At 52.7% G+C, this 17,410-nt stretch overlaps 2 protein-coding genes across 5 annotated transcripts; one reads left to right on the top strand and one right to left on the bottom strand.

The window, feature by feature from the left end:
* Positions 1–1,595: 1,595 nt before the first annotated feature.
* RPL35 (ribosomal protein L35) lies at positions 1,596–6,957 on the top strand. The gene is given in 4 exon segments (NM_214326.2): positions 1,596–1,622; positions 2,090–2,226; positions 3,337–3,418; positions 6,772–6,957. Coding segments are annotated over 4 exon segments (372 nt in total). The 5' UTR covers positions 1,596–1,619; the 3' UTR covers positions 6,922–6,957.
* Positions 6,955–10,658, bottom strand: WDR38 (WD repeat domain 38). 4 transcript variants are annotated; one of them, XM_084996653.1, is made up of 9 exons: positions 10,479–10,635; positions 9,879–9,999; positions 8,870–8,986; positions 8,666–8,763; positions 8,311–8,391; positions 7,972–8,103; positions 7,697–7,846; positions 7,348–7,395; positions 6,955–7,256 (listed from the first exon to the last, which is right to left on the bottom strand). In XM_084996653.1, the coding sequence occupies exons 1-9, from the start codon at positions 10,545–10,547 to the stop codon at positions 7,134–7,136; spliced, it is 939 nt and encodes a 312-aa protein (XP_084852779.1). In that variant the 5' UTR covers positions 10,548–10,635; the 3' UTR covers positions 6,955–7,133. The 4 variants fall into 4 exon arrangements, with proteins under 4 accessions (XP_084852779.1, XP_084852794.1, XP_084852778.1 ...); XM_084996668.1 differs by lacking the exon at positions 7,697–7,846 and having other exon boundaries at positions 10,479–10,658; XM_084996652.1 differs by having other exon boundaries at positions 6,955–7,395; positions 10,479–10,634.
* Between the last annotated feature and the right edge of the window lie 6,752 nt (positions 10,659–17,410).

The raw sequence follows: 17,410 nt of genomic DNA, 5'->3' as shown, positions 1-17,410 counted from the left end.
TCCTTCTAGCAGCTGTACTGAGAACACATGGGAGCAAGAGCCAAACTGGTGATTTAAGAGGTGACACCAGTGGTCCCAGTGACAGTGGTGGCTCAGGCCTGGCAGGTGCCAATAAGAGAAATGGGATAAGTTTGGGTATTTTGAAGATAAAGGCTGTAGAATTTGGAAATGGATTGGATGTGGAATATAACAAACAGTAGTCATAGATGGCTTCAAGTTCCAAAAAGATGTACACAATCATTAACAGAACTATAAGCATTTAGAAAAACAGGACAGCCAAGTTCCTGTGCACCATTCAACTTCCATGTAAAACTAATCCTTACCAGCACTGTCCTCTGCCCTCTCTTCCCTAGTTCCCTCCACTTCCTGGAAGTCTTGCCTCATTGTGGTCTGAGGCAATGCTTCTTAATTCAATTCATCCAACAAGTATTCATGTGCTGGGCCTGGAGACTAGAAAAAATAAACCAGGTGTTCGCCATGGTTCCGCCCTTGGGGAACTAACTTCCAGGCTGGCTGTGGAGATAAACACATAACTTTCATTTTAATTCAGTGTGTTTGGAGCTAAAGAGAGGATTGCACAGAAAGCTTCAGACACAAGCAGAGGCTCCCTGGAGGTGACACCTGACAGCAACAGGGGGCAACCTGGCTTTAACGAGAGCTCTAAGACATGCGGATGAGTCTTTGTTAAAGGCAGTAGAGTGACACTAGAGCACTGACTGATACACATTTGCTGGTTGGAGCAAGGATAAAAGTGTCCAGTTAGAAAGCTTGATCACTTTCCCTTCCCTTTAGCTTTCAGGGCCCCCTCAAGTGTTCATTAAACTGGGAGCATTAATATGGATAATACTTTGAGCAATTGTTACACATCAGGTCTTGGACTAGAGTTTTACATGTCATTTTCCTGATCCTCACAAATACCACACTTCACAGGTGAGAAAACTGACACTCAGGGGAAGGGATTTGATTTGCCTAGAGTCTCAGCTAGCTCCAAGCAACAGAGTAAGAATTTGAAACCGGGTCAGGTTCACTAAAAAAGCCATGACTGCTCTTGACCTTACCACTGGCTGCCTCCACTAGAATATTTATGCAGTTGGATTATACCTGTCTGACCCCGGTCCTCCCCGCCCACCTTGAAGTTCAAGTTCCCTCAAGGGAGGGGGGCCATGTTAATTCATCTTTGAAAACCCCAACCTTCATCCCCTATATTCCGGAACACTGGTTCCTAGCTGGAAGTAGTGCAGACTGGGCGATCAGCAAAGATTTACCGAATGAATGAATGAAGAAATAAATGAATCCGTCTTCACTCTGCCATCTCTGGCAAATTGCCCCTCACCCCAGGCCTCGCTTACCCCACTGCGTTGCTCAGGGCATTAGACCAAATCTAAGGAAGAGGCGAGCACTGCTGGGCGGGGCTCCGGCTCCCCGGAGCAGAGCTGGACTGACTTTACCACTCATTACTCGCGGCGCGCCAGTAGGGCTGGAAGTAGCAGGGAGGAGCTGGAGCTCCCCGGCCGCGGAGCCACTGGCCACGCCCACCGCTACCCGGCAGTAGTTGCCGAGGTCAGCCCCGCCTCTTCCTCTTTCCCTCCAAGAAGGCGGCGGCGGCAGCTTGCACAGCCATGGTGAGGGCCGGGGTATCGGGTGCCATCTGCGCGTTGTGGGGCTCGGGGGCTGGGGTGGGGGCCGCGAGGCGAGTCCTGGGAGCTCATCTGCCAGCCTGGCCTGTGGGACGCTGTGCGGAATGGCCTAGCATCGCCCCAGCCGGCTTCTCGCCTTCCACCAGAGGCCTGGGCCCGGAGAGGTGCTCGTTGCCTGGGCCTCTGTCTTTCCTTCTGCGGAATAGGGGTGGCAGCCCGTCTCGAAGCAGGCCTGGGCGAGACCGCGTCTGCTGGAGCCTGGGTTGCCCTGCCCAAGGCGCGGTCGTGCAGGCCCTCCAGCGCACCCTTGGCCCAGTGCGAGGCGCGCGCCCCCGAGGGGCTGATCACGACGCGGGAGGAGGGGAGGACGGGAGGTGGAGGCCTCGGTAAGCGGCCGTGGGGCAGACGGCCCTGCAGGTGTTTGACCAGACTTTACTCTTCCTTGCGCGCAGGCCAAGATTAAGGCTCGAGACCTTCGGGGCAAGAAGAAGGAGGAGCTGCTGAAACAACTGGAGGACCTGAAGGTGGAGCTGTCCCAACTGCGCGTCGCGAAAGTGACAGGCGGGGCGGCTTCCAAACTCTCCAAGATGTAAGTGACGGATGTTCAGACCACGGCCCTCTGGGTGTGGGGGATACAAAAGCATTGGGAGCGTTTTAAGTGCCTATTGCATGGATCTGTGGGTGGGAACATCACGCCCTTCCTAGCCATCCTCGCCCGGCTCCCCTTGCTCAGGCCGAGGCGCCTGGAGACCCGCTGCCTTTACCTGCATTTGACCCTGTGGTCCTTTTGCCTGACACCTCCTTGGGCCTCTCTGGCTGGGGAAAGAACTGGCTGTCCCTGAAGACCTGTTTTAATTAATGCTGCCTCCGAATATCTAACTGGAGCCCATTCTCCTACCTCCTACCAGCACTTGATTTTTGTCTTATCTCTCCTCACTTGGTTGCACCTCTTACTTGAGTTGTAGTGTAGCTGCTGTATGTGGAGCAAAAACCAAGCCTCGTGAAAGGAACATGGGTTTGGAGTTAGTCAACTTGGGCATAAAAATTCTGCTTTTGCCATATCTAACCTTCTGGACAGGTTGCCTGATCACTAAGGGTTTCTTCCCTTTCTATAAAATGGGTCCCCAGTAATGTTCTTATGTTAGTGTGCAAGCAACTTCTGTGGATCCTCAAGAGCGGTTTACCGTTAACTGAGTGGCCCTCATCCTGCTACATGCCTCATATTCAACATGATTAAAAATTCACTTATCCCCAGCCTGTTCCTCATTTCAGCCTCCCCACTCATCCACCCCATCCCTAGCATTTCTGTTTCTCAGATGTCTCATTTTCCCTCCCAAGTGGCTCCTCCTATGACCCCCTGAACTGAACTTGGTTGCCCAGCTTGTGGCATGAGTCCCTCCAGTCAGCTCATTCAAATCAACATTGATTAGGTCTTCTTTATAGATTTCAGGATGTATGACCTGGGGTGGAATGTCTTTCCTGATCTGCACCTCTTCTCATTACGCCTCCTCAATGAACACTTCACAATTCTGCAAAAGCACTAGATATGTCAGCCATTCCCCTGTCCCCACACCTGGGATGCCCATGTATTGTCTCTTTAGCCTCCAGAACACCTTCCTCCTGGGATGGATGAAAATGGGGGAGCTGGTGGGGAGTGCTGTGTGCCTTCCCCATCTTCACTGATGTCTCTGTTTTGTAGCCGAGTTGTTCGCAAATCCATTGCCCGCGTTCTCACCGTCATCAACCAGACCCAGAAAGAGAACCTCAGGAAATTCTATAAGGTTAGTAGGGAAGGGAGGGTGGTGCTTGGCTACAAGGAGCAAAATTCCAGCTCTTCTTTGGCCAGAGGAGCAGTTTGGTAAGCTTCTCTACACAGGTGCTCAGAATGGGGCTTTCCAGAGCCTTCTCAGCTTTTTTGGTATGCCTTCTGACTAGTATATGGCAAGCAGGCTGCATTTCCTTGGGGCTGCAGTTGTCAGGTACTCAAAGATGTGGGAGTCTTGCTAGAAACTTGGGGGTGGTGGGCGATTTGTTTTTTAGGGCCATACTTGTGGCATATGGAAGTTCCCAGGCTAGAGGTGGAATCGGAGCTACAGCTGCCGGCCTGTGCCACAGCTCATGGCAACGCGAGATCCCCAACCCACTGAGTAAGGCCAAGGATTGAGCCCGTATGCTCATGGATACTAGATTCACGTCTGCTGGGCCACAATGGGAACTCCCAGAAACTTGGGGTTTTGAATAAAATCTCCCCAGCGTGATGAGTTTAAGGAGTTTGAGAATTAACTCTTTAAATGTTTTAATTGTATTGCTAGCCCAGTGTCATTCACTGCCCAGCATCTGGTATTATTTTTCAAATGGGGACTTCAAGGCTTAGGTTAAATTTCCCAGCGTTGGAGTTCCCGTCGTGGCGCAGTGGTTAACGAATCCGACTAGGAACCATGAGGTTGCGGGTTTGGTCCCTGCCCTTGCTCAGTGGGTTAACGATCCGGCGTTGCCGTGAGCTGTGGTGTAGGTTGCAGACGCGGCTTGGATCCTGCGTTGCTGTGGCTCTGGCGTAGGCCGGTGGCTACAGCTCCGATTCAACCCCTAGCCTGGGAACCTCCATATGCCGCGGGAGCGGCCCAAGAAATAGCAACAACAACAAAAGACAAAAAGGCAAAAAAATAAAAAAATTAAAAAAATAAATAAATACATTAAAAAAAAAAATTCCCAGCGTCAACTACAATAAGTTGATTGATGGGCCTACGTTCCAAACAGTGTCTTAGGGAGGGGTGGGTTGAGTGTTCCTCAGCCTAGGATTTCCACAACCATTTCTGGTCTTGTCCTTAAAACTAGTATCATTAGAGTTCAAGGAGTGACATGGGACCAGTAGGAGAGTTTCCATGGTGTGTATGCATACGTTTGACTTACTGTAAGGAGTTGGCTTGTGTGATTGTGGGGGCTGCTGTCAGGACAAGAATATCAAAGGCAGGCTGGAGCTCAACATTTGGTTGAAGCTGCTGTCTTCAGTGGGATTTTTTCTGATTACATTTGAAGAATGGCTCACATCAGTACCCAAATGAGCATCTGGAAGACTAGAGCATTTGGTCTATCAAAAGAGGTGTGCCTGGAGTTCCCCAGGGGGAAAAAAAAGAACTTGGTGGATTCTCTCTAGTGAAAAGATGATCAGAAATAAACCTTTGAGGAGTTCCCGTCGTGGCGCAGTGGTTAACGAATCCGACTAGGAACCATGAGGTTGCGGGTTCCATCCCTTCCCTTGCTCAGTGGGTTAACGATCCGGCGTTGCCGTGAGCTGTGGTGTAGGTCACAGACGCGGCTCAGATCCTGCATTGCTGTGGCTCTGGTGTAGGCTGGCAGCTACAGCTCTGATTAGACCCCTAGCCTGGGAACCTCCATATGCCACAGGAGCTGCCCAAGAAATGGCAAAAAGACAAAAAAAAAAAAGAAACCTTTGAGGGAATTTCTGTTGTGGCTCAGCGGCTTATGAACCCAAATAGTATCCTTGAGGAAGTGGGTTTGATCCCTGGCCTCACTCAGTGGGTTAAGGATCTGGTTTTGCCAGGGTTGTGGTGTAGGCTGGCAGCTACAGCTTTAATTTGACCCGTAGGCTGGGAACCTATGCCGTGGGTTCGGCCCTAAACAGCCAAAAAAAAAAAAAAGGTTGCCTGGGCTGGCCCATCCCAGGAAATACTAGTTTCTTGGAAGAGTGCTGCCACCTCTGGATGTATTTTTCCGAGAATTGGGTCTTGAAACTCATCAGGCTCTCGGGGGGGGGGGGGGGGAATGATGTGGAGGGTGGCCTTGGTGACCATCCAGTGAGTTACCCTCGACAGCCAGGTGGGGCTTAGGGAGGTAGGGGTCTGCCTCTGCTTCAGCTGAGGTGTTGAGTAAATTAGGCCCTGGCCTGGGCCAGCTGATAGGAGGAGTGTGCGCAGACAGACTTCCACGCTTCTGGGTCTCTTCTCGAAGCCCGCCCCTTCTTTGCCCTTATCTCCTGCCTTTTTTCTGCAGTTCTCTGCACCCAGGCTGTTCTGACCTGAACCTCATTCAGCTGCCCTGTGCCTTTCCCTCCGGGCTGTTGGCAGTTCCCGGCTTGAGCTGCTGCTCTACAGAGCTCTTGTGCCTGCTCTGGTTTCTCTCCTTTCACCATCCATGTTGTTTGGTTTTGAGGCTCTTGCCAGTCATTAGGTGAAACCTTCCTTAATCGCTTTCCTTCTCCCCACCAATGCACGACTTGTTTTCTCTCCCACGTTCTGGGATGGGAGTTCCTTGAGCCAGGAACGGGTCTCATTCCTGGCTAAGCACCTACCATAAGGCCTCAAGTTGAAGAGGCCCCAGAGGACCTTTGCGGAACAAGAGACCTTGAGAGCTGCCAGGAGGTGGGGTGGGAGCAGTGATGGAGATGATGGTTCTGTGAAAGGTCTGGGAGCAGGAGTGGTGGGAGGGGCCCCAAGGCAGGAAGCGGGGCTTTGCCCCTCACAGCAGGATGACTGGAGCCAGGCCCGATCTTCCCTCTGAGCTGCATGTGTTAAGTGGGCATGTCATCACAGGAAACGCCACAGGTACCTGGCAGGCCCTCTAGGTAAATGGAGCCCAGCTTAAGCTGGACACCCCACACTCCTCCCTGCCGGTTCACACATCCATGCCTTAACTTAAGCCAAGATAACAGCCGCCCTCAAGGCTTGGTGGGTGCCACATGTCCCTTGCTGGGTTAGGGTGTAACACTGACTCGGGCTCGGAATTGGTGGAAAGAGCACCAGATAGGGAAGTCACTTGATTGGGGGGCATGCCCCAGGTCTGCCACAGCTTGACTGAGATTTGGGCAAAGTTAAGTCACTTCTTAGCCTAGTAAGTCAGTAGACTTAAAGTGGGGGCAGTCCTCTTTCAGTTTGGAATTTGGGGAAATTAAAAGGTTACTAAGCGGAGTAGGTGGGCTGCCCACACTTCATTCTGCAGTCTTGTGTTGACAGCCGCCTGCTGGACGAATGTCATACGGCTCCTCACGCTTGCGTCTCCCCTGCACCCACCTCCCTCAGTCACTCCCCAACACTTCACTTCTGACTGGGGCTTCCTTAGCTACTACAGTAGCTCCCAAACCCTGGTCCTCAGCTTCCCCCGCTCCCCCCTCATCCAGGGCAAGAAGTACAAGCCTCTGGATCTACGGCCCAAGAAAACACGTGCCATGCGCCGCCGGCTCAACAAGCACGAGGAGAACCTGAAGACCAAGAAGCAGCAGCGGAAGGAGCGGTTGTACCCACTCCGGAAGTTCGCCGTCAAGGCCTGAGCATCCAGGGAACAATAAAAGAAACAAACTGGCTGATGTTGCTTTGTGTTTATAGGCATTTGAACTAACTTCTGGAGAGATGGGCTGGCGCGGCCTTTGCTGTGTTTGGTTACCTGGTGTTTGCTGGATTCCAGCAGGCTAGCTGCTGTCGGCTGCCCTGGTGTGGGGCTGTGGCAGTCCTGGCCACAGGGATCTGAGCCATACGTGTGATGTTATCTTTGAGCAGCTCTGGGTGATTTGCAGTGGACTTGGCATCTTGCCTGATCAGCAGTTCCAGACACTAAGAGCTTCCCATCTGGGGTAAAGGCGCAGCTGTGGGCCACATCCAGGACTCCCTGCCAAAAGCATGGTGTTGGGCTCTGGGGGTGCAGGCCACCCCTGGCAGGCCTTCACTACACCCTCGTTTGCTCCAGCCACAGCCCTTACCTTCAGGGTATCAGTGCACTTTCCTGTGTTGCAGTCCCAGACTTTGACCTGGAAACAAGTGGAAAGGTAGGAAGGTCTCGCAGACGTGTCTGGATCTTTGAGAAAAATCACCTTTGGGGTGAGTCGTTGCCAACATCTAAACTGCTTGGTCTGGATTTTGTTGTCTGTGAGGTGTATTTAACATAATATCTGATAGAAAAATTTCTTCCCCTGAATGAGTCATAAAATGTCAGTACCACTAAAATTTGGGCCAGTGAAGACCTTTTTGCCAGGCATTAGGCGCCATTCAGGGCAGATAGGGATGTGGACATTTCTGGACGTGGGCTCTGAGGGCTCGGGGTGGGGTTACCGTATGGGAGTAGCCGGCGCTGGCCAGCTGCAGCCCATCCGGGGAGAAAGCTATGCTCTTCACCCAGGTGACGTGGCCCTTGAGCTGGACAAGCAGGCTTCTGGTTGAGGGTTTCCAGATGTGGATAGTCTTGTCCCAGGAGCCAGATGCCTAGACAGCAGACCACTCTAAGCCCATAGGTTTGGGGCCTGTGTACTTGGCCCCCAAAGTAGCCCAAGATCCTCAGTCTTGCATTCAGCAAGGAGCCACCCTGGAACCCAAGCAGCCCAGCTCACCAACAGGCCAAATGCTGAGAAGCACAGGCAGCTGATGTTGCCCCTGTGGCCCTCCAGCTCCTGGTGGAAGATGGCTCCAGTCCCTCCTCGCAGGTCCCACATGCGGATAGTGGAATCCCAAGAGCCGGTGGCCTGCAGACAGCTGCCATGAGCAGGGAGCCAGCTCATACCCACCTTCCTGGTTTCTCAGCAGGCACCATGGCACCAAGCCCTGCCCAATCTCCTTACAAAGAAGGGGATGGGCTTAGAAGAGCCAAGTCACTGGGTCAAGGTGTGAAATTCTAACTACTGGTTAGACCAAGGTAGGGAAGTGGGTGTCTGGGCAGAGGCGTGGCTCACCAGGCAGTCTGAGCTGGGTGCAAAGTCACTGCTCTGGATGGAGTCTCGGTGTCCCACTAAGTGGCGCAGCACCTGGCCTGACTGGAGGAGAAAGTGCTGAGCTTCAGAGGGCAACCCAAGCCCATCCCTGTGTAATGTGATGTAGCACAGGGGTTGGGGAGGGTTTCTGGGACTGAACAGGAGAGGAGGACAGTCCAAGCAGGGAGGATTTGAGGGCACCAGGGCTGGGGTGGAGGAAGGCCTGGTAAGGTAGCTGCAGCCAGATGCAGCGGGGTGGGCATGGCAGTGGGGGAGATGCTACCTTTCTGGGGCCACTGGACGGTGTGCATCTCTGGATCCTAGCTGTCCTACATACCTGCACTTCCCAGAGCATCACCCTCTTGTCCCAGCCACCTGATGCCAGCTGCTTTGAGTCAGGGCTGAAGCTGACTGTCTCCACACTCCGCTGGTGACCTGCAAGCAGCAGCCCAGGGTTAAGTGGGGTGTGGTGAGGTGGCACAGGACACAGCAGGGCTGGAAAGGGAACCCAGGACTGCTGCCTGGCTCCCAGCCCACTCACCCTTTAGGACCTGCAGACACTCGACTTTTGCGACATCCCACAGGCGGATGGTGCAGTCACTGGAAGTGCTGGCAAACAGGCGGCCATCAGGGGAGAAGCGGCAGAACTTCACGGGGCCTGGGACAGGTGGCCGTGATCAAGGGACAGGCTATTGCCCTCCACATCGGGCCCTTGCATTCTGACCCCACCGATATCTTCAGTCGCACAGACTACCTCCCCTCCAGCCAGCTGGAAGTTGGAAATTGCTGGGCTTCCTTACCTTGGCATGGAATACCCTAATCAAATGCAAGCACCTCCCAGAAACCCCTTGACAGCCCAGCCTAGGTTCATTGCTCCCTTTGAGCGCCCCAGCCCCTGGACTTTCCCTATTACAGCCTGAGTCAAGCTGCCATGTCATTGCCAGATTTTTTTTCTTGTCTCCTTAATTATGATAGTTACATTTATCAAGTCGGTGCTGGGTGCCCAGGCACTTTGCTCACACTATCTCATCCTGTAGGGCAGCAACTCTTCACATTTTAAAGAGGCTCAGAGAGGTGACATGACTGCAGTCACAGTCCAAAAAGTAGGTTAAAAAAAGTGGTCACAGTTTAAAAAAAAAAAACCTTATGGGCATTATTGCTAAGTGAAATTAGTCACAAAGAGGAATACTATATGATTCTACTTAAATGAGGTACTTAGTCAAATCTGAGACAGAAGGCAGAGTAGCAGTTGCCAGGGGCTGGGGAAAGGGAGGAACGGGGTTGCTTAATGGGTATAGAGTTTCAGTTCGAAGTGGCTAGTACGATATTACGTATATTTTAAACAGTTTTACGTGGTAGGATTTGAGTCCAGGTCAGTCAGAGTCAGGCCCAGGATCCCAGGGACCGGGTCCTCTCTCCTGCCCCATCCCTGCCTGGCTGTCTTGCTCAGATGCCCAGGTCAAATGTCAGAGGTCATTGTGGTGGGCTCTGCAGAATGCCGGAACAGGCCCATGGGCCTCCGTCTCCCCATCTAGGCTGAAGAGCCCCACCTGTGTGGCCACCCAGTTTCCACAGCAGCCGCCCGCTCTGAGTCTCCCAGCCATACACACAGCCGTCCTCAGAGGCCGTGAGCAGCCTCTGGCCATCCGGAGAGAAGGTGGAGGAGTTGACCTGGAAGGAGAGAAGTCCTGTCCTGGGGCAGGATATACCTTTCTGGTCAGCCCTAAACACTACCCCAGGAACTTGGACCTAAGGCCTCACTTGACAACTAGAACCTAGAAACCACCCTGCAGTAGAGCCAAGAGCTTGGTGCTCTCTTTGCTGTCCTGTAAAACGAGTCTGAAGCTCAGAGCAAGCCCTCACTGGAGCCAGAGGCTGGAACCTTCTCCAGAAGCCAAAAGCCCATTCTAAAGCTGGAGAACTAGCTCAAAATCTGCTCTAAGCCCTGAGTCCCCTCTAAGCCAGAGTCCAAAGAATGCTGGAATCCGCCAGGAGTTTGAGCCCTCTCTGGAACCAGAGCTTAGAATTCTAGCGCCCATTCTGCAACTGGAGCCTAGGGAGCACTCGAAATCCCACTGCAAAGAACAAGAAACCATTCTAGACACAAAGCCAAGAAGCAAAGTTCTGAGCAGAGCCCGACATGGCCTCACCTCCCCGCGGTGCCGGCCGTAGAATTTCACTCTCCCCACCGCCAGCGTCCCGGGGGCCCCGCTGTTCATGGGCCCGCGGCCGCCCGCCCCCGGGGGCTCCCTCCTAGGTGGGCGCTGGCCTGACCCGCGGGCCCTGGCTCAGAGGAAGGGGAAGGGGGAAACTGTGTACCGGCGGTCTCCATGGCAATCGGGGCGGGGCGCGCAGCCGCCATAGAGTCTCTAGGAAGCCAAGAGAGGAGACTGTATGCGAGACACTGCTCTGAGCTCATGGGAGATGGGGCAGCAGCAGGCGGGACTGCCGTGGGCTCTAAGAAGGGACTTCCCTGCCCAGACCGCTGCAAGTGGAACCTTGGGCAGCTCTGGTCGCGGGGCAAGACGGCAAGCACAGCGGCCGCTAGAGGGCACGCCGACCCCACACACCGCGCCATCTCTCCCCTGAGCCCTTGCGCAGTGCCCATCAGTTTCCAAAGGCCCACAGCCGTCTTTGAGACGATCCAGTTTCCCCTTCGGCACAAAGGAGAAACCCATCTCTGTCCTCCAGGGCTCTAGGCTTGAGCCCAGCTCAGGGCCTGACACATAGTAAGTGCCCTGGAGGGCCCACTGTGGAGCCAAGACCCCTTTCCTCCAGGAGTGTCCAGTACCCAAGAACTCACAAGAAGAGGGTTGGAAACGGATTATCTCTGCCTTCCAGGATGCGGAGAGCCGGAAGCAATATGCAAAGCACAGGGTATTAAAAAGTGGGGTCACTGTTAGCATTCCTGGCACCACGAAGTGTCCTGTCTGAGGGTGTAGAGGGAGGCCCAAGGAGCTCCTTGTTGGCCACTTCAAGCTAAAACCAGGAAAGAACAGAACTTGGTTTCAATGTCCATTTTTCAGATGAGGAAACTGAGGCTCCAGGAGTGGGGGAACTTGTTCAAGGTCCCTCAGCAAATAGGAAACGAATTGGGGCTTCATCCTGTATCTGCCTGACCCTGAGGCCTGGATTAGGACCACCTGCCATGAATTCCAGGGGCCTCACAGCGGATAGCTCTCTGGTAAACTGAAGCTCTGAGGGGGCAGATTTGGCCCAGTCCTCCAGCACCTCCATGGCAGAGCTGGGGCCAGAACCCAGTCCCCTCTCCACAGTGGGACAGGGTAGGACTGAGACACTCCCCCACTGTCTAGTGGATTTCAGGCTCCCTGGGGGTGAAGCTGGGGCAGCTGGGCTTTGCCAGCTTCAAACTCAAGGGTTCCCAGTGGTGATTCACACCCCTCCCCCCAAACCTCTCTGCCAGAAATTCTTCTCACGGAGATCTGCTGTTCTCTCGCTCTATTTTAGGTCCTAGACAGTCAGGCGGGCGAGGGAGTGACAATGGCGGCTTTGAGGCGGCCCTAACTCCATTGTAACTCCCAAAGGGCCCAGGTCACGGAATTGGCTCTCCAGGGACCCATCTGAGTTGGACCTATAAGGCCACCCGCCTCCAGCTCCACACATGGGTCCTAGTCGTGCCCCCCCACCACACCTCCACTCCCGGTAGCTGGCTCCCCAGGCCCTCTCCCTGTTCCCTCTGTGTAGGCACTCTAAAGCCCCTGCCCCATTTGGCATTTCCCTGGCCACCCAGTTGCTTCTGCTTTACCTGAAGGGCACAGAACCACCTTCCCCAGCCCAGCCCATCTCTCCCAGAGCTCTCTGAATAAGCCTCATCCGTCAGGCCCAGTGACTACTCAGCCTCTGGGGACCCAGGAATCTGTGGTGAATTCACCACCCACCGTGAATTCCAGGGCCCTCAAGGACCAAAGCATTGTGCCTACCTCTCTGCCTCTGTCACCTGCCCACCTTGCTCCCTGAACTTATCCACAAGGGCCCTTTCTTCCATCCCTTCATCTCCATTCCCACCTGGGCCTGTGCACACAGGATTCACCACCCTCGAGGCCACCTTGGGATCTAGCTCCAGTATCACTTCCTCTGAGTGGCTTTCCTTTGCCCAGCTCCCAGACTGAGAACTCCTGCCCCAAAGAGATCTGGATTCAACCCAGGTTTTGCCAACTACAAGCTCTGCAACCTTGGGCAAGATGCCTGATCACTCAATGCCTCGGTTTTCTTATCTGTAAAATGCAGATGCTGAAAGTGGTTGCCTTGTGAGGAGCTGGTGAGATGTGCCTGTTAAGGGACCCGGTGTGCAGTAAGTGCTCAGAGAACAGGGTGGGGGGGCCTGACATCCATCTTTGTCACTTTAGCTTAAAATAAAGCTCAAAATGCCCTTTCCTAGGCTCACGCAAGGGGCCCACAACCCAGGTACAGCCCACAATGTAGAGAGAACATGGTAATTAGGAGCTGTCAGGCTTCATGACCAGCAGGACCTGAGGGTATGGCTAACCCTGGGTTTGGGCAGGGGCTGCACCTGCAGGATGGGGTCCATGGCAGCAGGGGGGATGCATGGGTCACAGTCACAGAGGCAGCAGAAGTATCTCACTGGCTTAGGTTCTGCCCGCAGGATTGGGTGACCCAGATTCTAGCCTCTCCAACAGGGCCCTTGGGGAACATTCTCCACCCCTTGACAACTATCTCTTCATTCTCTAGGAGCCTGCCCCGTTCTCTCCTCCCTCAGTCCAGACTGCCTGGGGAGGGGGCTCTGTGCTGACCTTTCCCACAATCACTCCAGCCCCTGAGGGTAACCCACAGTCCTGGGACCAGCTTTGTCTCTCTTCATTGCCCCTAAGTACCTACCTTCCCAGGCTCCTTGGTTCCTCTGAAACTACCATAGGTACACAGCTATTCTAAAGTGCAACCTGGAGATTGAGAGAGGGAAATGACTTGCTCAAGGTCCCACAGCTGGAGCGTAGTAGAGCTGAGATTCAAACCCATGTCCAATAACTTCCAAGCCCCCAGCTCATTCCTTGCACCAGACATTCTTTCAGTATAGTTTGGGGAGGTTGGAGTATGAGCCTCTGCCCCATCCCCCCTCTGAGTGAGGTCTCTGTACCCTGCAGGACAGCCTATCCCATCATGCTGTTGGAGAGTCCTGGGTGACTCCATTATTTGTCCCCATCATGCCTAATCCTGAGAAGTTTAGTAGATCAGGGGGTGCCAGGGCTAGGATGTGCTTTCTGACAGTGTCCCAGGAAGCAGAGAAAACTTTTTTCATAAGAAAACAAGCAGAGAGGAGAGAGAGGTGGAGAGTCAGATGCCCAGCTTCCTGCCAGCTCTCCAGCTCCCAACTCCAGTCCCCAAGGCTGCCGTCCTAAAACACACCTGTTTCCTTAGAGTAAATTCTTTCTTTGCTGAGTGAGCTCCAGTGTGATTTGGGTTATTTGCCATCCAACGGGCTTTGAATAAAATCTCTCTGTAATTTCCAGGGCCGGTCCCCTAATATTATCCCTTTTGGGCCTCTTTTCTGGGACTCCCCTGCGCACACATCCCCTTCACGTCTCAGTCATTTCCCCACAACCTGGGCCACTTTTACTGGAATGCATTGTATTTGTCATTGTCCCTTGTAAAGTGTGACAACTAGAAGTAGAAACATGCTCTTTGGAGGTAGTGATAAGTGCCAAGTCGAAAGGTACCATCACCTCCAGTTTTCTCAATTTCCAGTGCTGTAGCCTGCATTACTAGAGTCATTTGTGTTTTCGGCAGCTACATTATTCTGGTGACTCACTGAATTCGCAGTGGGAGCTTTTTCCCATGAACTACTGTCCAGTCACCTCTCCCTCCCTGATCTGATACTTGCACAATGGCTTCTTCGGAAACACGAAAGATCTTACATTATGCTGGTTAAATGTCATCTTTTTGGATCCCATCCAGCAGTCTAGTCTTGAAAGCACTGTACGTCTGGCTGCCATTGCACAAAGCATTAATTCTGCCACTTGCAGCAGCTGCAAATTTTATGAGTAGGCCTTCTGTGTTCCAAATCCAAATTGTGAAAATGATGATCAATGACTCAAGAGTAAGGACAGAGCCATGTGGTCTATCGCTGCGGAGGCTCACTTTTTTTGCACCCAGCCACATCCATCCCTAGTGGTCAGGTTCGCAGAGGACCCGCTTCCCTTAGAGGTAGATCTGAGTGGACAGGAGACTTCAAGCAGGGGTCTCTGGTTGTAAACAACAGACGCCATCGATGCAAAAGGGACCACAGGGAAAGGGGCTGGGAGTGGAATCCAAATGGGAATGACAGGGAGGAAGCAGGGCTGAGAATCCAGGGTGAAGCCATCTTTGGAGAGCATGCGATTGGCCCAGTGGGGGTCACGTGCTCACTCCTCAGCGAGGGTAGGACTTTTTTTTTTTGCTTCATAGGGCTGAACCCAAGGCATATGGAAGTTCTCAGACTAAGGGTTAAATCGGAGCTACAGCTGCCGACCTATACCACAGCTCACGGCAATACTGGATCTTTAACCCACTGAGCGAAGCCAGGGATCGAACCCACAACCTCATGGTTCTTAGTTGGATTTGTTTTCGGACACGATGGGAACTATGAGGGTAGGACATCTTGCAATCCTGGTGAGCTCTGGACTTCCACCCTCCCCTGTTAATCAGTCCGGGTTCTCTAGGTTGGTTTAAAACCAGCTGTGTACCTTTAGGCTCGAGGGCCAGACTCCACGACCCACCTCAAGTTACCTGTTTGGTGCTTCCTTTTCCTCATGTTTACAATGAGGATGATTAATACTCGCCTTGTAGGGTTTCTTCAAGATTTGAGTTAATACATGCGAAGTGCTTGGAATAGCATTCTGCACATAGTAAGCACTCTGGCTTGGCGAGCTGTGTTATTAAAGTATTATTATATCAGGAGTCCACATTTTCCCACTATAACCCATGAGCTGTAGTGTTGCCATGAGCTGTGGTGTAGGTCACAGATGAGGCTTGGATCTGGCATCGCTGTGCTTGTGGTGTAGGCTGGCAGCTCTGATTCAACCCCTAGCCTGGGAACTTCCATGCTGTGGGTGTGGCCCCAAAAAGCAAAAAAAAAGGCAAAAAACAAAAGACAAGAAAAACAAAAAAACTATGTATGTAGAAACTTGGTCTTATTTTTTTCTTATTATATTTTTAGCTTTTTTTTTTTTGTCTTTTCTAGGGCCAGACCCGAGGCATATGGAGGTTCCCAGGCTAGGGGTCCAATCGGAGCTGTAGCCGCCGGCCTGCACCACAGCCACAGCAATGCAGATCCGAGCCGCATCTGCAACCTATACCACAGCTCACAGCAACGCCAGATCCTTAACCCACTGAGCAAGGCCAGGAATCGAACCCACAACCTCATGGTTCCTGGTTGGATTCGTTAACCACTGAGCCACGACAGGAACTCCAGCATGGTTTGTTTTTTGGTTTTTTTTTCTAAGACTGTTTGGGTAGCAAAGTGACCCAGACACCAGAAAGAACCTGAGAAGCTCAGGGGGCCTGACCACCACCCACTGTCCCCAGTGTGGGCTGTGGCTTCCTATCTGTGTTCCAAGCTCTCATGTTCAGGGACTTTTACCCACAGGCCCCTGGAGCCTCTCCCATGTTCTAGGGACTCTTACAAAGAAGGACAAACCTCTGAGCTGTGGGAAAAGCCCTGTGGAGGTCTTGAACACACTACTCTCCTGAGGCTAGGCCCCGATGAGGACAGAATGCAGGGGTCAGGTAGGTGGCCAGGCAGGGCCTCTGTGATAGACCCATTCAGCTTGTGAGGTTAGGGCCACAGACTAGCTAGAGGAGACTTTTATGGTATTTCATATCTTTAATTTTTTCATTTTTTATTTATTTATTTTTTGCTTTTTAGGGCTGCACCTGCGGCATATGGAGGTTCCCAGGCTAGGGGTCCAATCGGAGCTGCAGCTGACAGCCTATGCCACAGTCATAGCAACGCCAGATCCGAGCCGCGTCTGCGAACTATACCAGAGCTCATGGCAACACCAGATCCTTAACCCACTGAGCGAGGCCAGGGATCAAACCCACAGCCTCATTGTTCCTAGTCGGAATTGTTTCCGCTGCGGCATCCTAATTTTCAAAATTCTTAATGCATCCCAGACAACAATGTTAAAGAGAACTGTGAGGGCAGAAGGACAGTCCCCAGTTGTCCCAATGCCACAGTGTTGCAGTCACTATTATTCTTCAGGTGAGGCTGTGCCTGCACTTAGTCCTGCTCGGGGTGCTGCTTGGCCCGGCCTTGACCGTGGAGTTGTTGTGGAGATGGAAGGGACAGGCCCAGAGCCTGCAGGAGGCATGGAGGATCCAACCTGGATCTGACTTCTCTGTGCCTCTTTTGGGTCCACTCACAGTTCTACACAACTTTATTCCTAGTGCACAAACCAAGGTTTTCAGTTTTTAAAAATGTCTTAAATTACATGCTGGCTACAAAAAAAAAAAAAAAAAAAAAAAAAAAGTGTATATAGAAGGCTGAACATTGAAAATCACAAGTGTCTGCTCACTACACTGCCTCCAGCCTCACTCCTTAAGAGGAACGGCTGTGAACAGTTTAGTGGTGAGTGTCCTTCTAGCGGCTTCTCCTTTGAACCCTGTTTTCCTTCTGTAAAATGGAAACAGTGATTCTTGGTCCAAGGGGCTCTGCGAAGGGCAGTGTTGCCCAGTTGAATGAGACAAAGTAAACAGAGCCAGCACAGGGGATGGCACACACGGGGCTTGAGGAAGCGGGCGCTGGCTGCCAGAGAGGAAGAAGGCCCCAGGAGTTACGTGGCCCACAGGTTCTCTGGCCTTCTGACCAGGCCACCAGGAGGCAATCATCATTAGCAGCAGCAGCAGCAGCATCCAACCATCACAGTGCCAGCGGGCACCACACTGCACACACCGCATTACTTCATCACATAGCGTGGGTACATGTACAGATGGGGAACTTGAGGGCCCACGAGAGAAAGAGACTCAAAATCAGGATTACCAGCCAGCTTCAGGGGCAGGGGCAGGGGCAGGATGCAGCCCCATGGTCTGGCATACCCCAGAGTACCTGCCCTCACAAGCAGCTCAGAGC

This window comes from Sus scrofa, chromosome 1, assembly GCF_054392235.1.
Source record: "Sus scrofa isolate SSC_HxYL_T2T_F1_AM1 chromosome 1, Sscrofa_HxYL_maternal_Yorkshire_Landrace_v2.0, whole genome shotgun sequence".
Lineage (NCBI taxonomy): Eukaryota > Metazoa > Chordata > Mammalia > Artiodactyla > Suidae > Sus > Sus scrofa.
This window is presented reverse-complemented; position numbering and strand designations above follow the sequence as displayed.